Raw genomic sequence first — 22,679 nt, forward strand, 5'->3', positions numbered from 1 at the left:
CACTGTTTTCATCCCCCTCCCTCTCCATGCTGCTCCTTCTTGCTTTAATAATATGACTGTATTGCAATCTATCACAATATATGATGGTCATGGGTTGGGGGCATAGGTGGGAGACAGAGATGGCAAACATACCATAGGTGTCAGTCACAGTTGATGTAGGAAATAGGCGCAGATGGTTGACATAGGTGCTAAGTGATGATGTGTAAGTGGATTTGTTAAACATACAAAATGGAGTTTCTATTTTCAGACTTACACAAACAGATAGTTCCAGGAATGATAGCCATTGCCATGTCTGAGATCCCAAAGGTCTTCTAATTTAGTAAAGGATGTGACTTCTGATCTCATGACATTTGACCCGGCCCAGGGTCTTCTGTGCACCAATATGTGTGACCCTGCACCAGCTGTTCCTGCTGGTCATCCTGCAAACTTGCATTTATTACAATGTAACATTTGGTCAAAACAGTCAAATTTTGCCTTTTCTAGTGTACACTGCAGCAGCAGTAATAATGATCAGCTCACCCAGCATTCTCACCTCTAATGATGGCGCAGAATATACACCAGGTCTGGACTAACCTCATTTTTAGATGTACCTTTGCAGCAGAGGTTATTGTAAATTTTGCTAGCCCCTACCTTTAAATACCAGAATGATAAACCAGGGACATAGATCATAGATCGAGGCACTGTGAGTGTGGGAAACTCTTTATATTTGTTATCCGTGGCCTTCTCCTAAAATCTACTTTTATAAATTATGCTAATGGTGTTCTCTGATGGGTGTTTCCAGAGCCCCTCAGTGCTGTAGCTTCACAGGCTGTTACATGGTGCAAAGCAGGTCTCCCCTCTCCTCTGCTGCTGCAAGATTACACAGACAGAGCCTTAAGGGCTCTGGTGGGTGTTTCCAGAGCCCCTCAGGGGTGTAGCTTCACAAGCTGTTACAATGAGTAGTGTAGGTTTCCCCCTACCCCTGCACATCCTGCTGCTGCTAGATTACATAGGCTGGGCGAGGAGTGAGAGAGCATGGAGTTCAGTATGACATTCTTGCTCATTGTAACAACCTGCGAAGCTGCAGTATGTGGCTCTGGTAACCGTAAGGATCATTTGTATAATTATAAAAGTTGATTTTAGAAGGCAAGAGACCATGGATAACAAATATAAGAAGATTACCACAGTCACGGTGCCTGGATCTATGAGAAGTGTCCCTGGTTTATCATGATGGATTTTGATGGTAGATTTCCTTCAACAACACGTGACATTAGGAGCGATCAAACGATCAAACCCCCTAGAATCCAAGTACCCTAGGAGGGCTAAAAGTACAGTAAAAAAAAAAAATTAAAACGAAAAAAAAACCCCTAAAATTTTAAATTATCCCATTTCCATGGAAATTAAAAAAAAATAAAGATGCATAATAATAAACATGTTAGGCATCCTTGCGTCTCAAAAGTCCAAATCTATCAAAATATTCAGACATTATTCCTGTGTCCAAATTGCCACTTTTTCGCCATTTTGCATCACATAAAAAGCGATGAAAAGGTCCCCAAAATGTTAGCATTGAAAACGTCAGCTCATCTCGCAAAAAGTTACACAAGCCTTTACATGTAAGTGTGCAAAAGTTATTGCTAGATATATTTGGTATCTACGTCACAGACCCAAAGAATAAAGGGAACGTGTCATTTGGAGCGCACAGTGTAAGCCGTAAAAACAAAGCTTACAAGAAAATTAAGCATTTTTTGGTCAATTTCACTGAAGATGGAATTTTCTTCCAGCTTCTCAGTATATTGCAAGGAATATTAAAATACTAATTCTAGATTTTAGCCATAAAAGAGTATAAAAAACCAGGACTGGTGGCAGGGATATATCATTATGGGGACACAGACTTCACTGCCAATACACATTATATTTTACGCTTGTGCATGATTATGCCGTTAGACACTCTCATGTGCTGTTTTCATTCATTTAAAAAAAAAACGCATTGATAACTGCACGTGTGAACGCGCCCTTAAAAAAATGCCATAACGTTCTTTAAGGCGCACACTCAATGACTACTGAGCTGCGCGGATTGTGCTTCTATAACGGAGCTCCCCGGGCAGCACATTACACAGCGCCGCTCATTACAATTACAACAAACGGGACCGCAAACCGCTAACTACACTCACACACACAACATTGTGTGATACGTCACGGGGCTCCCTGTCATGCCATTGGCTAGAGGAAAGCTCATGACGTCTTTCCATTGGCTTCTCTAGAAATCTATCAGAATTAGTAGGCGGGATTTTTGCAGTGATTCTCCGCCTCGTGTTCGGATTGGTTGAGCAGACGGCGTTACGTCACGGGTGGCCGCGTTAGCCCCTCCCACACAGTGTTGTGTGTTATCGGCCAGTGCTGAGGACAGTGATGGAGAGTGGGATTACCGGGGGGAGCACGGGCTCTGCCATTAGCTGCACCGTTATCCTTCCTTGAAGCGGGAGAGCGCGGCCAGGCACGGGATAGCGGCTTGCACGGTGCGTTTTCTATATATTTTTTTTATTATAGTGTGAACAGTGCTTGAGCAGGGTGTCCCCAGGTCTCCTGTCCATTATTAATCCCTTGCAGAAGGGGGGGTTGGGATGTTGTTATTGCTGCTTAGGCCTGTGGCTAGTAACCTCTGTGTACATGGTGTAATCTGCTATAATCTGTGCAGTGCTGACCACTCATCCTCTGGTTACCATTGCTTTCCTTGGAATTTTGTATCTATTATTGTTACTATGAATAGAATCCTCTCCCATATCCAAAAATTGTATGATGATCAATTGTAACAATAATTCTGCAAGTATTGTAACATTTAACAGGGATTTCTATGTTAAAAATGTCATTGAGACGTGACAGACGGCATCACCCTGACCTCATAGATCAGGTAGATATTACTCAACGTCATTGTGACATCATAGATGACGTCATTGATGGGCATAAGTCATCTAGATCGTCGTGACATCATAGAGGGCGTCATTGTCTCAGTCTAATCAATGGGAGGAAACTATGTCATTGTGACTCCCATCAATGACGTCATCTATGATGTCTCAGTGACCAATTTGTCATGCTTTATGCAGCGCTGTGTTTGACGCCGTCTATGATGTTCGTAGAAGATGTAATCAATGACATCAGTGACATCTCATCTATGACGTCACAATGACACATATTGTCTACCCCATTCGTTACACTCTCTGTGATGCGACAATGACACCGACTATGATGTCACAATGATATAGATGACTTTCCCCCATCAATGCAAGTATTATTTATCATTGTGACTTCGTAGAAGATGTAATCAATGGGCGTAAATGATCAATATCATTGTGACCCCCTATCAATGACATCTCATCTATGACGTCACAATGACACATATTATCTAACCCCATTCATTACACTCTCTGTGATTTGACAATGACACCGACTATGATGTCACAGTGACATAGATGACTTGCGCCCATCAATAACATCATCTATGATGTCAGTAATCAGTATGACATCATAGACGATGTAATCAATCGGTGGAAAGAAAAAATCTATAGCATTGTGACCTCATAGACAATGTAATCAATGGGCATAAATAATCTATATCATTGTGACCTCATAGATGTCATAATTGATGGGATGAATAATAAATATATCACTGTGACATCATAGATGGCGTAATTAATTGGAGTAAGTAATCTATTGTGACCTCATAGACAATGTAATCAATGGGTATAAATAATCTATAATAATAATTCTTAGTGCACACAGATTAAGCAGCGCTGTACAGAGGTTGCCAAATCAGTCATAATTGAAGGGATGAATAATAAATATATCACTGTGACATCCTAGATGGGGTTGTTGTGACCTCATAGATGATGTCATCAATGGGAGTAAATAATCTATAATCCAGCCATTGCCCCGAATACTCTTAGTTGTGCTCTGATAGTGTTGCAGAACGTTCCAGGGGCATTACTAGAGTTTGTGATCCACGATATTCCCAGACTTTTTGCGCCCCCCTTCCTCATTGCAGCGCAGTTTCTTCTCGCCGGTAACTCGTGACTGTCGCTCAGAGACCAATGCAATATTCAGTGGTATTGATTTTGGGTAAAGGGAGGGAGAGGGGGGTGTACTTTGCATCTCTGGCCACTCTGTGTTATGTGAAGGGCATTGGCTGGGAGCGTGGAAAGCTGCGGCGGAGTGTGAATAGGGAGCAGACAGGACATTGTTCTACTCATTCATAGTCTGGTGAGGAATGAGCCTCGGTGTGATCTCACGCCTCTGTGCACAATTGTCTCTGGGCGACTAGATCCGGCTGCAGTGCGCTCCGCTCTCCATGCTATGTCCTGAGGAATTCCTCCTGCCAGGCGGTGACCATGTGTGGAGCATGCCCTTCCCACTACTCGCCCAGCTGTCCCAAGTGGGATTTGGGAACTTCTACTGGAACCTAAATATATTCAGCAGTGTAACACTTAGCTTGATCCTGCTCTGCCCCTGTGTGCTTGGGCATCGCGCTGGGCACTCTGATATCCTGTAGACGTTTTGGAGCAGGTGCTGTCCTCCCTCCCATGGGGTATCAGTGACGCTCCAGCCTCAGCAGTCAGGGGAATTGAAAATTGTACACCGCAGATAAATCTGCCAAAATGCCAACCTGTCACCGAGCAGAAGTCAGTGGCACGCCATAAATATTTCATTCCAAATCCATTACATCCCAGCCACTAAGTGTTTGCAGCGTGGGGAGTAAAGGAGGACTGGTTAATGCCGCTGATGTGAAATGAGAATATGTACCAGGAGACTGGCATGATGTCCCATCTCACCCTGTCACATTCATATGCCGACCCCCCCCATTACAAATTTGTATCAAGGATTCAGTCTGGATTCTGGAATTTTCGTGCCCTGATACGGAATATGGGATCTTCACTAGTGTAATCACTGTGCTGGCATAACTTCTCTGAGACGAGGCAATGGTGGCACTGATGTGCAGGCACTGTCTGAAGTCCGAAGTTCTACAAGTTCTTCACAAAATCTGCAAGACGCCCTCATTTCCCCAGAAGTACAATAAGACTATGGGTGTAAAAAAAAAAAAATACTATACTCACCTTCCGCGCTGCCCAATGCTCCTCTTCCATTCAGCATCTCCTCTGTAACAAAGTGGGGAAAGACGTATCCATGCGCTCTGCCCGCGCAGGGGCGCGTCTTTACCTGTTTTGTTACAGAAGAGGAGCTGAATAGAAGAGGAGCCGTGGGGAACATTTGGCAGCGCGGGAAGGTGCACGGCTTGTTATATAACACACAACTGATTATTCTCTGTGGCATAATGAGCTGTGCACCTGTGTGACATCACATGACCAGGGATATAACGAGCCGTGCACCTGTGTGACATCGCATGACCAGGAATATAATGAGCTGTGCACCTGTGACATTACATGACCAGAGATATAATGACCAGGGAGATCTATAAGACCACAATAAATCCATACCAAAAATATTTGAGTATTGTATATTGGATTATATAAACTATAACATGTTTTTGTTGAAAGTGGACTACTTTTCATAATTGTCAAAAGAAAGGTTTCTGGCTTTGTGTGAAGTCCTAGAAATCATCATCCTGGAGGTTCTCACCCTCAGCGGACCTTTTATTCTTTAGAGTATTTCCAGGAATTATTCATTCCGTTTTTTTTTCTCTCCAGAAAAGCTTTTTTGTGGGAACTTCTTTCCACTTTAGTGCAGAGGCCTCCAATAAAAGCTCCTGTGCCTGGAGAATTCCTAATTGGAAAGTGATTATATCCCTGATGTGACGCCTGGGGATGTACAGAGCGGTCATTAGTTATTGTGGCACGCTGTATTATGTTCTGCTGCTCTGCCTGGGAAGATTGTAGATCCTGTGCAATGTATTGAGTCTACATGTTAGACCTAATATTAGACATATTATATATTAGAGTTCCTGGTTACCAGGGAGTGTTATCTCTAGTCGTCTTGTGCTAAAGTATATGCAGTTATCAGTGCCTGTTTTATAACCAGGTCTGTGGTCAGGTTTGGGAGTGGTTACATATTGCGAGATGTTTTTTATGTGCTCGGGCCCCGTTGTTTCGCTGACTGCTTTGTCTGTTTCTTGGTGGACCCAGGTATGGGCCAGTCACTATAGACTGTATATTGTTTTTACCCAGTAGAACAAAACTTTTATTCCTCCACTTAATTTCGAGATCATCTTTTCTTATAATTTTTGTGGGTTTTTTTCATTTTTTATTATTATTTTTAGTAATTTTATTGTATGTATATATGTCTAGTTGTCCGAGTAGGTGTTACTAGTTGCAGGGGTGTCAATGCCCAGTCTGATATTGTGTCAGTACTTTTTGTAAAGCTTTGCCAGGACCTTCCTCAACTGGTAACACCCATTTAGCTAATTAAACACATTAAAAGAAGGAAAAGTAATACAAAAAATGACATGTTATAAGGAAATATGCTGCAGTATTGTCCACTGATGGAGGGCTCTTCCCCAGGGAGCTGGAGCAAGCTGCAAAAAATACTTACTGACCACCTCTGGCTCTGGGTTCCCATGTCCCTCCAGTAACTCTGGAAGTTCTGTAGGGTCACAGGACCCCCCCATCATCCAATGATTGGCCGCTCAGTAAAGGGGACAATACTAGAAGTGAAGTCCCCCCCCCCCCCCCATCATGTATAGCAGGTCACTGTTTGGAAAAAATGTGTCAGGTGCCCCCCCCCCCCCAGTAATTCTGATCGGGCACAGGGCCAACAACTGGGAATTGCAGTAGGGATGTTGGAGTGGAGTAAGAAGCCTAGAATTGCCAGGCCTCAAGTTTCATCATCTGGACATGTGGTAAGACCGCCTTGGAAAACTTTGATTGGATGGAAATCTATCTTGGTTATAGCACGGCTATGCTAAGCACAAAGAGTCCTGAATGTCCGTGTCAATCCCATGACCAGTGACCGTTCTCAAAGGCAGCTCATAGTCCTTAAACTTTCCTCCCACCACCATTTAAGCTCATAGGTTTCTTCATCATTGACACACAGAAGAATTGTAATTACGACCTGGTCATGTTGAAGGTTTCAGCACTTTCTCTATGGAGCCGGGCAATGTGCTACATGGCACACTCTGCCAAAAACTCCAGTTTGATGAGCATTATACTTCTGTGTTGGCAGCAGTCCGCATGGCGTTGCACAAGACCCTCATAGTTTTAGTTGTACCTTTCAGCTGACTCGGCACCACTAATAGCCGGTTTCTGTATATAGATGTTACCTAGCCTGTCATATGAAGGTGTAAGCTGTAATTTTTGTGTCTGTATACAAGATTTTTGTCAATGATCATTGGGTCGGGCAGAGATTTCGTCTTGGATGTTAGCCAGTTGTGCTAATTCGGATGTTATAAATGTATGTAATTGATCCTTCTGTTTTCAGAGCTCATATATGGTGGATGGTCTAATGTAGGGTGACATGTAGGGTAGGGTACCGTACTGTGAGCGAGGCGGAAAATAATATAGAGCATGTCCTATTTTCTCCAGAATTTCCATTTTGTACCCCATAGAAGTCTATGGGAATGTTTAATATATGTGTTTCATACGGTTGTGCACTGTATACTGCCATATATCTTTATTTATATGTGTGTGTGCTGTATACAGGAAGACCAGAACCAGTGGGAGGTGCATTCTGTCAGCCAACACTTGCCAGCCCACCATATTTTATATGGATACAGTGACTCACCCTATATACTCGTGTATATTGGCCGAGTTTTTCAGCACAAAAAATGGCTAATACACGAATCTATAAAAAAAAATAAACTGACTCACCCTCTGGTGCCCCGATACCTGCTGTGGCTCCCTGGTGCTCCTGTCCCTACGGCTCCTCTTCTGTCTTCTCTCTGCTGTAACAGCATCGGGAGCACTGGAAGGTGAGTATGTAAGTTTAACTTTTTATGTACTGGGGGCTGGCAGGCTATATAATACAGGGGGCTGAATCGCGCACTTTTGTCGGTTTCCCGGCGATTTGCGCCGAATTGCCCCGGGATTTTGGTGCACGCGATTTTGGCGCATTGGCGCCGGCTTTCACATGACAGAAATGGGGGGAGTGGTCGTTGGACAACCCGACGGATTCGGAAAAACTGCGGAATTTAAAAAAGAATTTGTGTCGCAAGATCAGCGCTTACATGCACCTGGAAGAAGAAGGTGAACTCCGGCGGATCTGAGAGGGGAAGCGACACCTGGTGGATATCGGGCGCACGGACCTTAGTGAATCCAGGCAGACCCGAATCGGTGTCAGAGAACAAGTCGCGGGATCGCAACTGGACCGGGTAAGTAAATGTGCCCCAATGTCTGTAAAGAATCTGCTTATCCCGTTCTTGTGGCCACTCACTAAGAAACCCATGTTTTTTTTTTTTTTGTCTATATTTCCAGATGGCTCATAAATAATTTTTCACAAGAATTGTTAATAATTCAACTGAATTGTCTGTTTCCTCATTTCTTTTTTTTTTTTTTTATGTTTTTGCCAAGTCATATTCTGCTGTGAAGAACATCCAGAGCAGGTGAACTCGTATACAACAAACCTTTGAGAACTCATTTTTAAATTTTCATGAAAGGCGATTAATTGGACATGAGGACATGTAAATGTTTTTCTTGTTAGGTTCAATGTATGGGATAGTTATATTTTAATTAAAATTTTCAATCCATTCTTCCCACAGATAACAAGCCCTCATACTGCTCAGTCAACGGAAGAATAAAAAAAATTTCCTAACAAATTGGTAAAAAAAAAACCCCAAAACAATCCACTGCTACACTGTAAAAAACACCCCCACAGTCATCCCATATACCCGAGACAATACATATTATATATCAAAACAAGCTTTACATAGTAAGGAATTTATTTTAAATGTTTATTTAGAATATTTAGAAAACACAGCAAAAATTTTTAATGTAGCATTCAAAAAAGATATGTAAATTCACTAAAAAGGCCTTTTCAAGCCTTATCATTAACCCCTTAATGCATTACAACATACCATATATACTCGTGTATAAGCCAAGTTTTTCAGCACAAAAAATGTGCTGAAAAACGTCCCCTCGGCTTATACACGAGTCAATACAGTAGTCAGTCAGTAAAAATTACTTAAAAAAAAATAAACTTATATACTCACCCTCCGGTGGCCCCGATGCGCAGCGCTGCTCCCTCGATGTCCGCACGGCTTGTCTTCTTTCTTCTGCTCGGCGCCGCCATTGTTTTTCTCCCGGGCGGCGCCTAGCATGACGTCAGCAGCGGCGCGTCAAGACAAGCCGCGCGGACATCAGGGGAGCAGCGCTGCGCATCGGGGCCACCGGAGGGTGAGTATATAAGTTTATTTATTTTTTTATGCTGGGGTGGCTGTATACTACACAGGGCAGGCTGTATACTAATGGGGGCAAGCTGGGCTGGGCTATATACTACACGGGGCAGGCTGGGGTGCTGTATACTACTGGGGGCAAGCTGTATACTTCTGGGGGCAGTCTGAGGTGGCTGTATATTACTGGGGGCAAGCTGTATACTACTGGGGGCAGGCTGAGGTGGCTGTATACTACTGGGGTCAGGCTATATACTACTGATGGCAAGCTGTATACTACTGGGGGCAGGCTGTATACTACTGGGGGCAGGCTGTATACTACTGGGGGCAAGCTGTATACTACTGGGGTCTGGCTGTATACTACATGGGGCTGGCTGTATACTACATGGGGGCAGACTGGCTGTATACTACTGGGGGCAGGCTGTATACTACTGGGGGGCAAGCTGGGCTGGCTGTATACTACTGGGGGCAAGCTTGGGCTGGCTGTATACTACTGGGGGCAAGCTTGGGCTGGCTGTATACTACTGGGGGCAAGCTGGGCTGGCTATATACTACTGGGGGCAAGATGGGCTGGGCTATATACTACTGGGGGCAAGATGGGCTGGGCTATATACTACTGGGGGCAAGATGGGCTGGGCTATATACTACTGGGGGCAAGATGGGCTGGGCTATATACTACTGGGGGCAAGATGGGCTGGGCTATATACTACTGGGGGCAAGATGGGCTGGGCTATATACTACTGGGGGCAAGATGGGCTGGGCTATATACTACTGGGGGCAAGATGGGCTGGGCTATATACTACTGGGGGCAAGATGGGCTGGGCTGTATACTACTGGGGGCAGGCTGTATACTATAGGGGGCTGGCTGGCTATTTACTGGTGGGGTCTGTGACCAATGCATTTCCCACCCTCGGCTTATACATGAGTCAATAGGTTTTCCCAGTTTTTGGTGGTAAAATTAGGGGGGTTATACTCGGGTCGGCTTATACTCGAGTATATACGGTACTTGTAAGCCATAATGCCTCAGGACATATAGAGAGGGCTCACGGGTTGAACCCTCTTCGTACATGGTGGGCAATGGTTGCATTTCGCTGGCACCTGCTGGGACCAATCGCGGTTGTTAACCAATCGCCAACCACCGGCAGTTCGCCTCCACCGTCTTTGGCTGTATCGCAGCTCCCCTTGACGTCATCAGGGAACGACAATCCATTCCCATGGCAGCCTGGAGTCTTAATGTGACTCTAGGACCTGTCATTGGGAAGGATCTATAACAGTGTGCCAAATGCACACTGTTATAGATCCCTAACAAATTATCCATATACTGCATTACTGTAGTATTGCAGTATATGAAAGGAATGCAATAGTAAAAGTTTTTTACTACTTTTTATACCTTAATGAACTTTGAAGTGAGATGTAAATTAATAAAAAAAAAGTCAAGGAGGCGGAGAGTTTAACACTAAAGTCAATATATGGAGCTCTGAACACTTCTTCCTCTGTGATTGACATCATGCATCAGATGTCAAGAGATTTAGATAATTATGTTTATGGATGTAGGACCATCAATTACAAAAAAAGGGCTTTCTGTGGAAGAGAGCTTGACTTCGGTGTTATAATCTCCTCCTCTTTGACTTTATACAAGCAGTTTACATCTCACGTCAAAGTTGATTTTCTAGATGATACCACAATACTGGGTCATGAAAGAAATGTGATCTGGAAAGTGTTAAGTGCTTGGCAACATACTGGTAGGGGTTTATTAGGCCAATATCTGCTGACAGGTTCCCTTTAAGTGTTTAAAAATGATCCAACAACCCCTTTAATTTAAATGTTGTCAGTTTTCCCTTAGGGGATATGAATGGCCACCTATAAAACTTCAGCACTTGACCCACTGCCATGTTAGGCCACATTTGCTCCTTGTTTTTGATATGCTCAGTGTATAAATCAGTAAAGCTCCTGCAAAATAATATGGACATATCCATAGACATCTACTGGCAGGTGGGGGTATCCTTTTTGCTTCTGTCTGCACAGTATGCAAAGCATCCTGTAGAAAACACAGGATGGAGAGATGCATCAATCTATCCCTTTCCATCCTGCTCCCTCATGTTTGGTGATATGCATATACTCAGCGGAAGCTATTGTAAACAATGAGGGACGGATGCTAAGTATTGCATCCCCTCCCCGGACTCTGCTGACTGTACACTCATGGAGGTCCCCAGTGATGTAACTGTCCATATAAGGACATTTAAATCAATGGGGAAACACCCTGAACGTCGGCAGCAGCCAATCACTGTGGGAGAAGCAGATCGACGTATCCCACTGTATGTGGAAACGGTGGTATATGTCAGGAATCCGTCCAACGTATTCTTACAGCGTAGAGGTAATTCGAGGTCTCGCCGTAGCCTCAGTCGTCCTGATATCCAGCAATGAGGACTTGCTGCTGAATCCTTTCATGCTGTGTATAAGTGCTGTATGATGCTGTGCCCCCCACCACTCATATGATGGACTGTGAGTGCAGGGTGTACGGGGTAGATTGTATTGGAGTACACTGCATCTTCTGATTGTTTGCTTTGTGTTATCTGTGATGTGACATTTTACGATATCACTAGTCCAGGAAGCCGATGTATAACAATACGTGTTTTATCTCTTCTTACCTCGGTGCTGCTGGCCCTCTGCGTTGTCGCCTTAGAAATTTCTTCTAGAATTGTGAATCTGTATTAAGGATTTTTTATTTTTGGCATCCGTAGGCTTCTTTTTTTTCGGAGTCTGTGAAGTGATTGCAGAGTGTTATCGTTCTGTCTTGTGATGGAACAGGTGCGCGCCATTAAATCAAGGCGATAATTTTGTAGTCCTTTCCATCTATTGTCGCCATGGTAACTAGCGGTTTTCGGAATATCATATAGACACCTGTCTGACCCAGTGCTTCCTATGTTATCATCAGGGAGGTACTTATTTAATATACTACCCAGTGAAGCCCAGTTAGGTGGCTTAAAGGGCATCTAGCACCAGGATGAAGGATTGTATGTAAATGAGCCTGAGGGGCTCAAGCCTTCAAACACTCACCGGCCACCTTATTAGGTACACCTGTCCAATTGCTCGTTAACACTTAACTTCTAATCAGCCATTCACATGGCGGCAACTCAGAGCATTTAGGCATGTAGACATGGTCAAGACAATCTCCTGCAGTTCAAACCGAGCATCAGTATGGGGAAGAAAGGTGATTTGAGGCCTTTGAACGTGGCATGGTTGTTGGTGCCAGAAGGGCTGGTCTGAGTATTTTAGAAACTGCTGATCTACTGGGATTTTCACGCACAACCATCTCTAGGGTTTACAGAGAATGGTCCGAAAAAGAAAAAGCATCCAGTGAGCGGCAGTTCTGTGGGCGGAAATGCCTTGTTGATGCCAGAGGTCAGAGGAGAATGGGCAGACTGGTTCGAGCTGATAGAAAGGCAACAGTGACTCAAATCGCCACCCGTTACAACCAAGGTAGGCAGAAGAGCATCTCTGAACGCACAGTACGCCGAACTTTGAGGCAGATGGGCTACAGCAACAGAAGACCACACTGGGTGCCACTCCTTTCAGCTAAGAACAGGAAACTGAGGCTACAATTTGCACAAGCTCATCGAAATTGGACAGTAGAAGATTGGAAAAACGTTGCCTGGTCTGATGAGTCTCGATTTCTGCTGCGACATTCAGATGGTAGGGTCAGAATTTGGCGTCAACAACATGAAAGCATGGATCCATCCTGCCTTGTATCAACGGTTCAGGCTGGTGGTGGTGGTGTCATGGTGTGGGGAATATTTTCTTGGCACTCTTTGGGTCCCTTGGTACCAATTGAGCATCGTTGCAACGCCACAGCCTACCTGAGTATTGTTGCTGACCATGTCCATCCCTTTATGACCACAATGTACCCTGTAACATCTGATGGCTCCTTTCAGCAGGATAATGCGCCATGTCATAAAGCTGGAATCATCTCAGACTGGTTTCTTGAACATGACAATGAGGTCACTGGACACAAATGGCCTCCACAGTCACCAGATCTCAATCCAATAGAGCATCTTTGGGATGTGGTGGAACGGGAGATTCGCATCATGGATGTGCAGCCGACAAATCTGCGGCAACTGTGTGATGCCATCATGTCAATATGGACCAAAATCTCTGAGGAATGCTTCCAGCACCTTGTGGAATCTATGCCACGAAGAATTGAGGCAGTTCTGAAGGCAAAAGGGGGTCCAACCCGTTACTAGCATGGTGTACCTAATAAAGTGGCCGGTGAGTGTAGTTGCTAATGGAACCTGGAGCCCCTCAGGCTCATTTGCATACAGTCTATTATCCTGGTGGTAGATGTCCTTTAAAGTTTCAGGGACATGTTAAACTACTCGTCCCCTTTTAGTAAAAGGCTGAATATTGTTCAGGATTCATGAGGAGGCTGTAAGCAGCGTTGTCTAGCACCCGCCACTAAGTACATAGTTATTATTAGCTCCGGATCTTTGATTGGAATTAGCGCAGCTTCTTTTTTTTTTTTTTTTTTAAATCCCAATAAAGCCATTTGTGTATTCGATGGAAGAGAACTGCTTGGTGTCTTGGACAGCTGGCACAGATAGTAGTGAGTGTGTAGCTCCCATCTTCTAGAGAACCATCTGGATCTGTACAAGTTCTGTACAAGTGTCTGTAAGAAGGGGATTAACAGGTCAGCATCTTCTTTTCTTAATACTTTAATCTAGTTGGTGTTTGGAGAAAGAGAATGAACAAGTTACTAAACCCAGGAACCTGCATTGCAGAACCAGATCTGCAGACAGGTCCACTTGGGGCCAGTTCACACTGTCGCAGTCTGTCTGTAATAATAAATAGGCTTCCTCGTTCAAACATTTGTCATAACACAGTCTGCTATACGGTTGCACCGATGCCAGAAAGTATTGTGTTACTCGATACCGATACGATACTTTCAAGAAAAGAAAAAAAGTATTTTCTGAATGTTCAGGGTGCAGTCACATGGGAGTTTACATAGCATTTAGAAATACAAACAATACAAATACAAATACAAATACAAATACAAATGCAAACTTCTGGGGGCGGGGCTCAGACTGATCACATTTGCATTTCCATTGAAACACATGCGATCGGTAACGGTCACCAGTGATTTCCCAGGAGAAACTTTAGTGCTTTATGACAGTGTAGTATATATGATGTAAAGGTTGTCCTGGCAATGTTAATATAAAATACTTTACTAAATAGTATCATTTAGGGCTCATGTAAACGGGTGTTTTTGATGTCCATGTGCTATCCTGGATGGCACATGCATGACGTATGCAGATTGTCATTTTTTTCTTCAAATGTTGCTAGGCAACCAAATGGGCAGGGCAAGAAGTAGATTAGAAACCCATCAGCTTTTTTGCATTTGTGAAAAAAAAACACGGATGACCTACGGAAACAATATGGACTGATCAGACATCATGTCCGCATTTTTGCAGATGAGCCGCGGACACGCCTGTTTGAATGAACCTTTATTTTTTGGCTTATACATTTTTATCAATTTAACCCCTTACCGACATGTGACGTAGTATTACATCACATGCCGGGTCCCGGTGCATGGAGAGCGGGCCGAGCCCTCTCCATAGCCGGTAAGCCTTTGCTGCATGTTACAGCAAAGGCTTACCGGTAACACCTGTGTTTTCGGCAAAGCTGCCGGCGGCTTCAAAAACATCTTTCCGAGGATCGTCGCTCCCCGTGACATCATCGGGGAGCGGCGATCCATCGCCATGGTAGCCTCGGGTCTCACGAAGACCCGAGGATACTTCGGGTCAATCCATGTATTACAATGTACATTGTAATATATGAGGAGTAAAATCCCCATATACTGCCATACTGTAGTATGGCAGTATATGATAGGATCTTACAGACAACCTAGGGTTAATGTACCCTAGGGAGTCTGAAATATAGTAAAAATAAAAATTAAAAAAAGATGGAAAAAAAATATAATAAAAAAATCCTAAAATTCAAATTTCAAATCACCCCCCTTTCCCTAGAACTGATATAAATATAAATAACCAGTAAAAATCATAAAGTTATTAGGTATCGCCGCATCCAAAAATGCCCAATCTATCAAAATATGATAACAGTTTTTTCACTGTGTTTAACCCCATAACGGAAAATCGCGCCCAAAGTCGAAAATGGCACTTTTTTTGCCATTTTAAAAAAAATTTACAAATTCTATAAAAAGTGATCAAAAGGTCGCACAGTCCGAAAAATAACATTGTAAACGTCATCAAAATCCGCAAAAAACGACACCACCCAATCATACCGACCCAAAGAATAAAGTAGACCTGTCATTTGGGGCGTACAGTGAAAGCCGTAAAATCCAAGCCAAGAATTTTTTTCCGGCTTCCCGGTACACGGCATGGAATATTAAATACCAACATTTTGAAGTGTAATTTGTTACGCAGAAAATAAGCCGTCACACAGCTCTGTACATGGAAAAATAAAAAAGTTATAGATTTTTGAAGGTGGGGGAGTGAATATATGTCTAAAATATTATAATTTCCATAATTATCATCATCTCCATAATAATAATCATCTCAATAATATTAAAATTATTAATAATATCGCAATAATAATCTCTAAGAAAATCCCTCTCTATATACAGGTGCATGGAGCCTGTGTCACAGTGTAACAGTTTACATAAAATCCTCCCATTGATAACCACTAAGCCCATAGTCTAGTGCAGTGGTGGCGAACCTATGGCACGGGTGCCAGAGGTGGCACTCAGAGCCCTTTCTATGGGCACCCAGGCCTTCACCCCAACACAGAGTTTGCCGGCTAGGACTCAAGGCTTTCTCCTGTGGTCCAATACAGCCCAGAAAGTGCCTTGCTCAGCGCTATTTTAAAGCAACATCCTTGGCTGCCAGGATTACTGGAGGAGCGAGAAGGTGTGGACAGAGATGGATTGTCATTGGAGCTCCTGCTCTGGGTCCCCTGATTCTCTCTCTTCAGGGGACCCTGGAGGGACGCTAGAATCCAAATTTCTCCATCTTTCTATTGTATTGGTGAATTCAGGAGGTCAATACGATTAAAACCTGTGCTACTACAATAAGCAATAAGTGACTGCTCAAATTGTCATGTTGGCACTTTGCAACATCTACGTAGGTTTTGGTTGTAGCTTGGGCACTCTATCTCCAAAAGGTTCGCCATCACTGGTCTAGTGGATAGATGCTCTGACCTGTATCTCTATGTGGGTTCAAATCCCGGGCTGGGCAAAAATGTATTTAATTGAATTCAATAGAGACCCTGTGTCTGGGGAAGCCCTGAGAGATGTAGAGACTACATATATGGACAGATGGTGATATCCCCCGATGACTGGTCCCTGTTCTGCCACAAACCCGACACATCTCTGCCTGATGTCTGCTCTGGGTAAGCCCTGGGAGATCTAGAGACTCTAAATTCTGTACACCTCTCTTAGGGGTATGCGGAAGCACATCAGATTGGTAAGGTTAAACTAAAAAGTGCCACTAGATACCAATTATTGTAATAAATTCTGTATGGATCTATAAAGCCCTTATCTATCGGTCTGTAGCTAGAAGAGTAAGCTCTGCACACTGCTGCTTGTTGGCAGGAAGTGCCTGTTTCTGAGCTGGTCTGGATGAGGGGCAGGAGGCAGAGCGCACTGCAGTGTACAGACAAGAGAAGCTATTCATGAGAAGAATCTGACCATAGTTGGAAGATTTACTATCGTATCTAGGAACAACCAAAATTTTAAACACCAGGACTGATGGAGACAGGTTGGATTATATCTGTGAAATGCTGTATTTTTCTTAATAACAGTGAATTAGAGAATGTGTTATTTTGTTATCCTTATTGTATTTAAGAATCTTGTCTTGGGGGGGGGGGGGGGAGGGGGGAATACTCCCTTAACCAACATTTTTTCTTCTTTTCTGATCAGTTTGAACCCATTTTACTTATGCAGGATTTTCCTCTTTCCTCCAATAGATACTAAACCATGCCGCTCGTCAAGAGGAACATAGAGCCCAGGCACCTCTGCCGGGGAACTGTACCGGACGGGATCACCAGCGAACTGGAATGTGTCACCAATAATACACTGGCCGCCATCATCCGACAACTGAGCAGCCTAAGTAAGGACAGTTCCTGCATATGACAATATCACATATGAGCTAATTAATCCTGTCATGGGGATGTTATGCCATGAGCTTTCACAAACCCGGATCTTAATGATGTCTTTCTATATTCTGGGAGATTCAGTATTACACTAGAATAAGATTTTCTTTACTGGTTTCTTAAATGGGATTATACAAGATCTTCTCTGCCGTCACAGCATGACTCCCAGCATATGTCCATTGTCTGTACACCTGCCAAGCTTTACTAAAATCGTGCCACAATCTGTGTGCCACTAAGCGTAGCGGGTGAAAATCTATATGCTACCTGGGCACTTGTTCCAGTGCCCAGACATCTACATCTACCAGCACCCAGTGTATGGTGTATAATGCATTAATGCAGATTATTCCAATTTGAAATGTTACACATCAGCTTGAAATACTTCAATTGCTTTAAATATTCCAAAAAATAAATGTTTCTTAAATTTTAGAGAATTTTTTTTTTCTCTGAATGGTCCCGTTCCTCTGTTAATCCTAGAAATGTATCTGGTATTGGACAGCTGGGTGTTACCATTTTTTCTTGTCAAAGGGGTGTGTCTGTACAGTTTGATACTTTCAGCTACTGATTATAGGCTTCTCTGGCAAGCAGAATAGAAACACCCAGTTGTCCATATAATTGTACGTTTCAAGTAGTAATACAGAGGAGCGGCACAATAAGGATGCTATAAAGGTTTTGGAACTGGAGTGATTGCTAAGCCGTTGTTCTATTATTAGAACCTTCTGACATATGTTAATGTTTGGAGTAAACCCCAGCAGAAGGTGTTAAATCATTCCATTCAAGGGGCAATACATGTCGCCACCACTACAGTAATACCAGCTAAAACAATACAGCACAAAATACCACCCCAGAAGTAATAAATACCATAGTGTAGCACTAAATATCACCCCAGAAGTAATAAATACCATAGTGTAGCACTAAATATCACCCCAGAAGTAATAAATACCATAGTGTAGCACTAAATATCACCCCAGAAGTAATAAATGCCATAGTGTAGCACTAAATATCACCCCAGAAGTAATAAATACCATAGTGCAGCACTAAATAACACCCCAGAAGTAATAAATACCATAGTGCAGCACTAAATAACACCCCAGAAGTAATAAATACCATAGTGCAGTAATAAATATCACCCCAGAAGTAATAAATACCATAGTGCAGCACTAAATATCACCCCAGAAGTAATAAATACCTTAGGGCAGCACTAAATATCACCCCAGAAGTAATAAATACCATAGTGTAGCACTAAATACCACCCCAGAAGTAATAAATACCATAGTGCAGCAATAAATATCACCCCAGAAGTAATAAATGCCATAGTGCAGCACTAAATATCACCCCAGAAGTAATAAATACCATAGTGTAGCACTAAATATCACCCCAGAAGTAATAAATACCATAGTGCAGCACTAAATATCACCCCAGAAGTAATAAATACCATAGTATAGCACTAAATATCACCCCAGAAGTAATAAATACCATAGTGCAGCAATAAATATCACCCCAGAAGTAATAAATACCATAGTGTAGCACTAAATATCACCCCAGAAGTAATAAATACCATAGTGCAGCACTAAATATCACCCCAGAAGTAATAAATACTATAGTGCAGCAATAAATATCACCCCAGAAGTAATAGATACCATAGTGTAGCACTAAATATCACCCCAGAAGTAATAAATACCATAGTGTAGCACTCAATACCACCCCAGAAGTAATAAATACCATAGTGCAGCAATAAATATCACCCCAGAAGTAATAAATGCCATAGTGCAGCACTAAATATCACCCCAGAAGTAATAAATACCATAGTGCAGCACTAAATATCATCCTAGAAGTAATAAATGCCATAGTGCAGCACTAAATATCACCCCAGAAGTAATAAATACCATAGTGTAGCACTAAATATCACCCCAGAAGTAATAAATACCATAGTGCAGCGATAAATACCACCCCAGAAATAATAGATACCATAGTGCAGCACTAAATACCACCTCAGAAGTAATAAGTGCCATAGTGCAGCACAAAATACCACCCTCAGAAGTAATAATACCACAGTACAGCAATAAATATCACTCCATAAGTAATAAATACCACAGTGCAGCACTAAATATCACCCCAGAAGTAATAAATACCATAGTGCAGCACTAAATAACACCCCAGAAGTAATAAATACCATAGTGCAGTAATAAATATCACCCCAGAAGTAATAAATACCATAGTGCAGCAATAAATACCACCTCAGAAGTAATAAATACCTTAGTGCAGCAATAAATATCACCCAGAAGTAATAAATACCATAGTATAGCACTAAATATCACCCCAGAAGTAATAAATACCATAGTGCAGCAATAAATATCACCCCAGAAGTAATAAATACCATAGTGTAGCACTAAATATCACCCCAGAAGTAATAAATACTATAGTGCAGCAATAAATATCACCCCAGAAGTAATAAATACCATAGTGTAGCACTAAATATCACCCCAGAAGTAATAAATACCATAGTGTAGCACTAAATATCACCCCAGAAGTAATAAATACCATAGTGCAGCGATAAATACCACCCCAGAAATAATAGATACCATAGTGCAGCACTAAATACCACCTCAGAAGTAATAAATGCCATAGTGCAGCACAAAATACCACCCTCAGAAGTAATAATACCACAGTACAGCAATAAATATCACTCCAGAAGTAATAAATACCACAGTGCAGCACTAAATATCACCCCAGAAGTAATAAATACCATAGTGCAGCACTAAATAACACCCCAGAAGTAATAAATACCATAGTGCAGTAATAAATATCACCCCAGAAGTAATAAATACCATAGTGCAGCAATAAATACCACCTCAGAAGTAATAAATACCTTAGTGCAGCAATAAATATCACCCAGAAGTAATAAATACCATAGTATAGCACTAAATATCACCCCAGAAGTAATAAATACCATAGTATAGCACTAAATATCACCCCAGAAGTAATAAATACCATAGTGCAGCAATAAATATCACCCCAGAAGTAATAAATACCATAGTGTAGCACTAAATATCACCCCAGAAGTAATAAATACTATAGTGCAGCAATAAATATCACCCCAGAAGTAATAAATACCATAGTGTAGCACTAAATATCACCCCAGAAGTAATAAATACCATAGTGTAGCACTAAATATCACCCCAGAAGTAATAAATACTATAGTGCAGCAATAAATATCACCCCAGAAGTAATAAATACCATAGTGTAGCACTAAATATCACCCCAGAAGTAATAAATACCATAGTGCAGCGATAAATACCACCCAGAAGTAATAAATACCATAGTGTAGCACTAAATACCACCTCAGAAGTAATAAATACCATAGTGTAGCACTAAATACCACCCCAGAAGTAATAAATACCATAGTGCAGCAATAAATATCACCCCAGAAGTAATAAATACCATAGTGCAGCACTAAATATCATCCTAGAAGTAATAAATGCCATAGTGCAGCGATAAATACCACCCCAGAAATAATAGATACCATAGTGCAGCACTAAATACCACCTCAGAAGTAATAAATGCCATAGTGCAGCACAAAATACCACCTCAGAAGTAATAATACCACAGTACAGCAATAAATACCACCCCAGAAATAATAGATACCTTAGTGCAGCACTAAATACTGTCCCAAAAGTAATAAATGCCATAAGTGCAGCACTAAATATCACTCCAGAAGTAATAAATACCACAGTGCAGCACTAAATATCACCCTCGAAAGTAATAAATACCATAGTGTAGCACTAAATATCACCCCAGAAGTAATAAATACCATAGTGCAGCGATAAATACCACCCCAGAAATAATAGATACCATAGTGCAGCACTAAATACCACCTCAGAAGTAATAAGTGCCATAGTGCAGCACAAAATACCACCCTCAGAAGTAATAATACCACAGTACAGCAATAAATATCACTCCATAAGTAATAAATACCACAGTGCAGCACTAAATACCACAGTGCAGCATTTGCAGATCGCATACTGACCCACTGATTTTTATGGGTCTTTTCACATGTCCTTTTTTTCACAGATGTATTCACATGAGAAAAAATGTGCAGAATGCACTATTTATTTTTCTCACATGTGGACCATTCATAGAGGTCAATGAGTCCACATAAAAAAAACGACGGTACACGGATGACATCTGGTGCATTTTTTCTTAAGTACTGCTAGGCAACCAACTAGGCAGAGCAGAAAATAGATTAGGGCCCATCGCTTGAAAGAAACACAAGACGAGACACATCCACAATTTGCCTGTCTAATACAGACCCCAAACCAGACAATTAATATTACTATAGAATCCAGACAAGACAACTTATAATAATGCAAAGACCAGACAAATAATAACAATATTTACCCAGACTAAACAATAACTAATAATACAGCCCCAGACAGAGTAATCCTACAAGTAGTATTTAGTGACCTACGCTGTCATCGTCTTGTATGGGGGTGCCCCCCCCCCTCCCCAATGCTAAATTATAGCCACAGCAGTACCGTACATGGCCACTGGTCACTCTTGGCAAGTATATATTAATTCATTTTAATTCACTGTGCACATTTAAGTCCCTTCATGATTGTAGTAGGATTAGCAGTATTTGGGGGGTGGGGTGTTGAGGGGGAGTCAGCAGTCCATGGCAGCGAGTGTTGACATGTTTTCTCTATTTGGCAGGCAAACATGCAGAAGACATATTTGGCGAGTTGTTTAATGAGGCGAATACTTTCTACATCAGAGCAAATTCTCTTCAAGACAGAATCGATCGGCTCGCTGTCAAAGTCACCCAGCTGGATTCAACGGTGGAAGAGGGTGGGTGACTGCAGAGAAGTGCGGTCTCTATTGGAAGTGCCTTATGTACAAATGCTATTAATCACCCAGCGGCAGCTGCCTCCCGGCAGGGGAGCGCCACCGTCTTCCTGGGAAGCCGAGCGTGCCGTCACTGTATCAAATATTAATTGGCCGAAAACATATTGTAACTTACTGTATTTCCATAATTTGTATGAAAACTTGTTCAGACTGATTCACACGCTGCCAGGTTTCCTCCCACACATCCTATTCTTGTAGTCATTGCATTCACCGATATTATGGCGCTCAGGCTTTCCTATTAATTGTTGTATCATTATACTTCAGAGAAATATCACTGTCCAATACTAACCTTGGAAATAGGATTGGCACA

The 22,679-nt window shown here is 42.3% G+C and overlaps 1 protein-coding gene across 1 annotated transcript in view; it reads left to right on the forward strand.

The window, feature by feature from the left end:
* The first annotated feature begins 2,285 nt into the window (after positions 1-2,285).
* WASF3 (WASP family member 3) overlaps positions 2,286-22,679 on the forward strand; it is a 41,434-nt gene continuing 21,040 nt past the window's right edge. The window contains exons 1-3 of the mRNA XM_072134332.1: positions 2,286-2,495; positions 17,285-17,427; positions 22,178-22,312. Coding sequence (XP_071990433.1) covers positions 17,295-17,427; positions 22,178-22,312 — 268 coding nt within the window. The 5' untranslated portion in view covers positions 2,286-2,495; positions 17,285-17,294. The remainder of the gene's footprint in view (positions 2,496-17,284; positions 17,428-22,177; positions 22,313-22,679) is intronic.

Source organism: Engystomops pustulosus, chromosome 2 (genome assembly GCF_040894005.1).
Source record: "Engystomops pustulosus chromosome 2, aEngPut4.maternal, whole genome shotgun sequence".
NCBI lineage: Eukaryota > Metazoa > Chordata > Amphibia > Anura > Leptodactylidae > Engystomops > Engystomops pustulosus.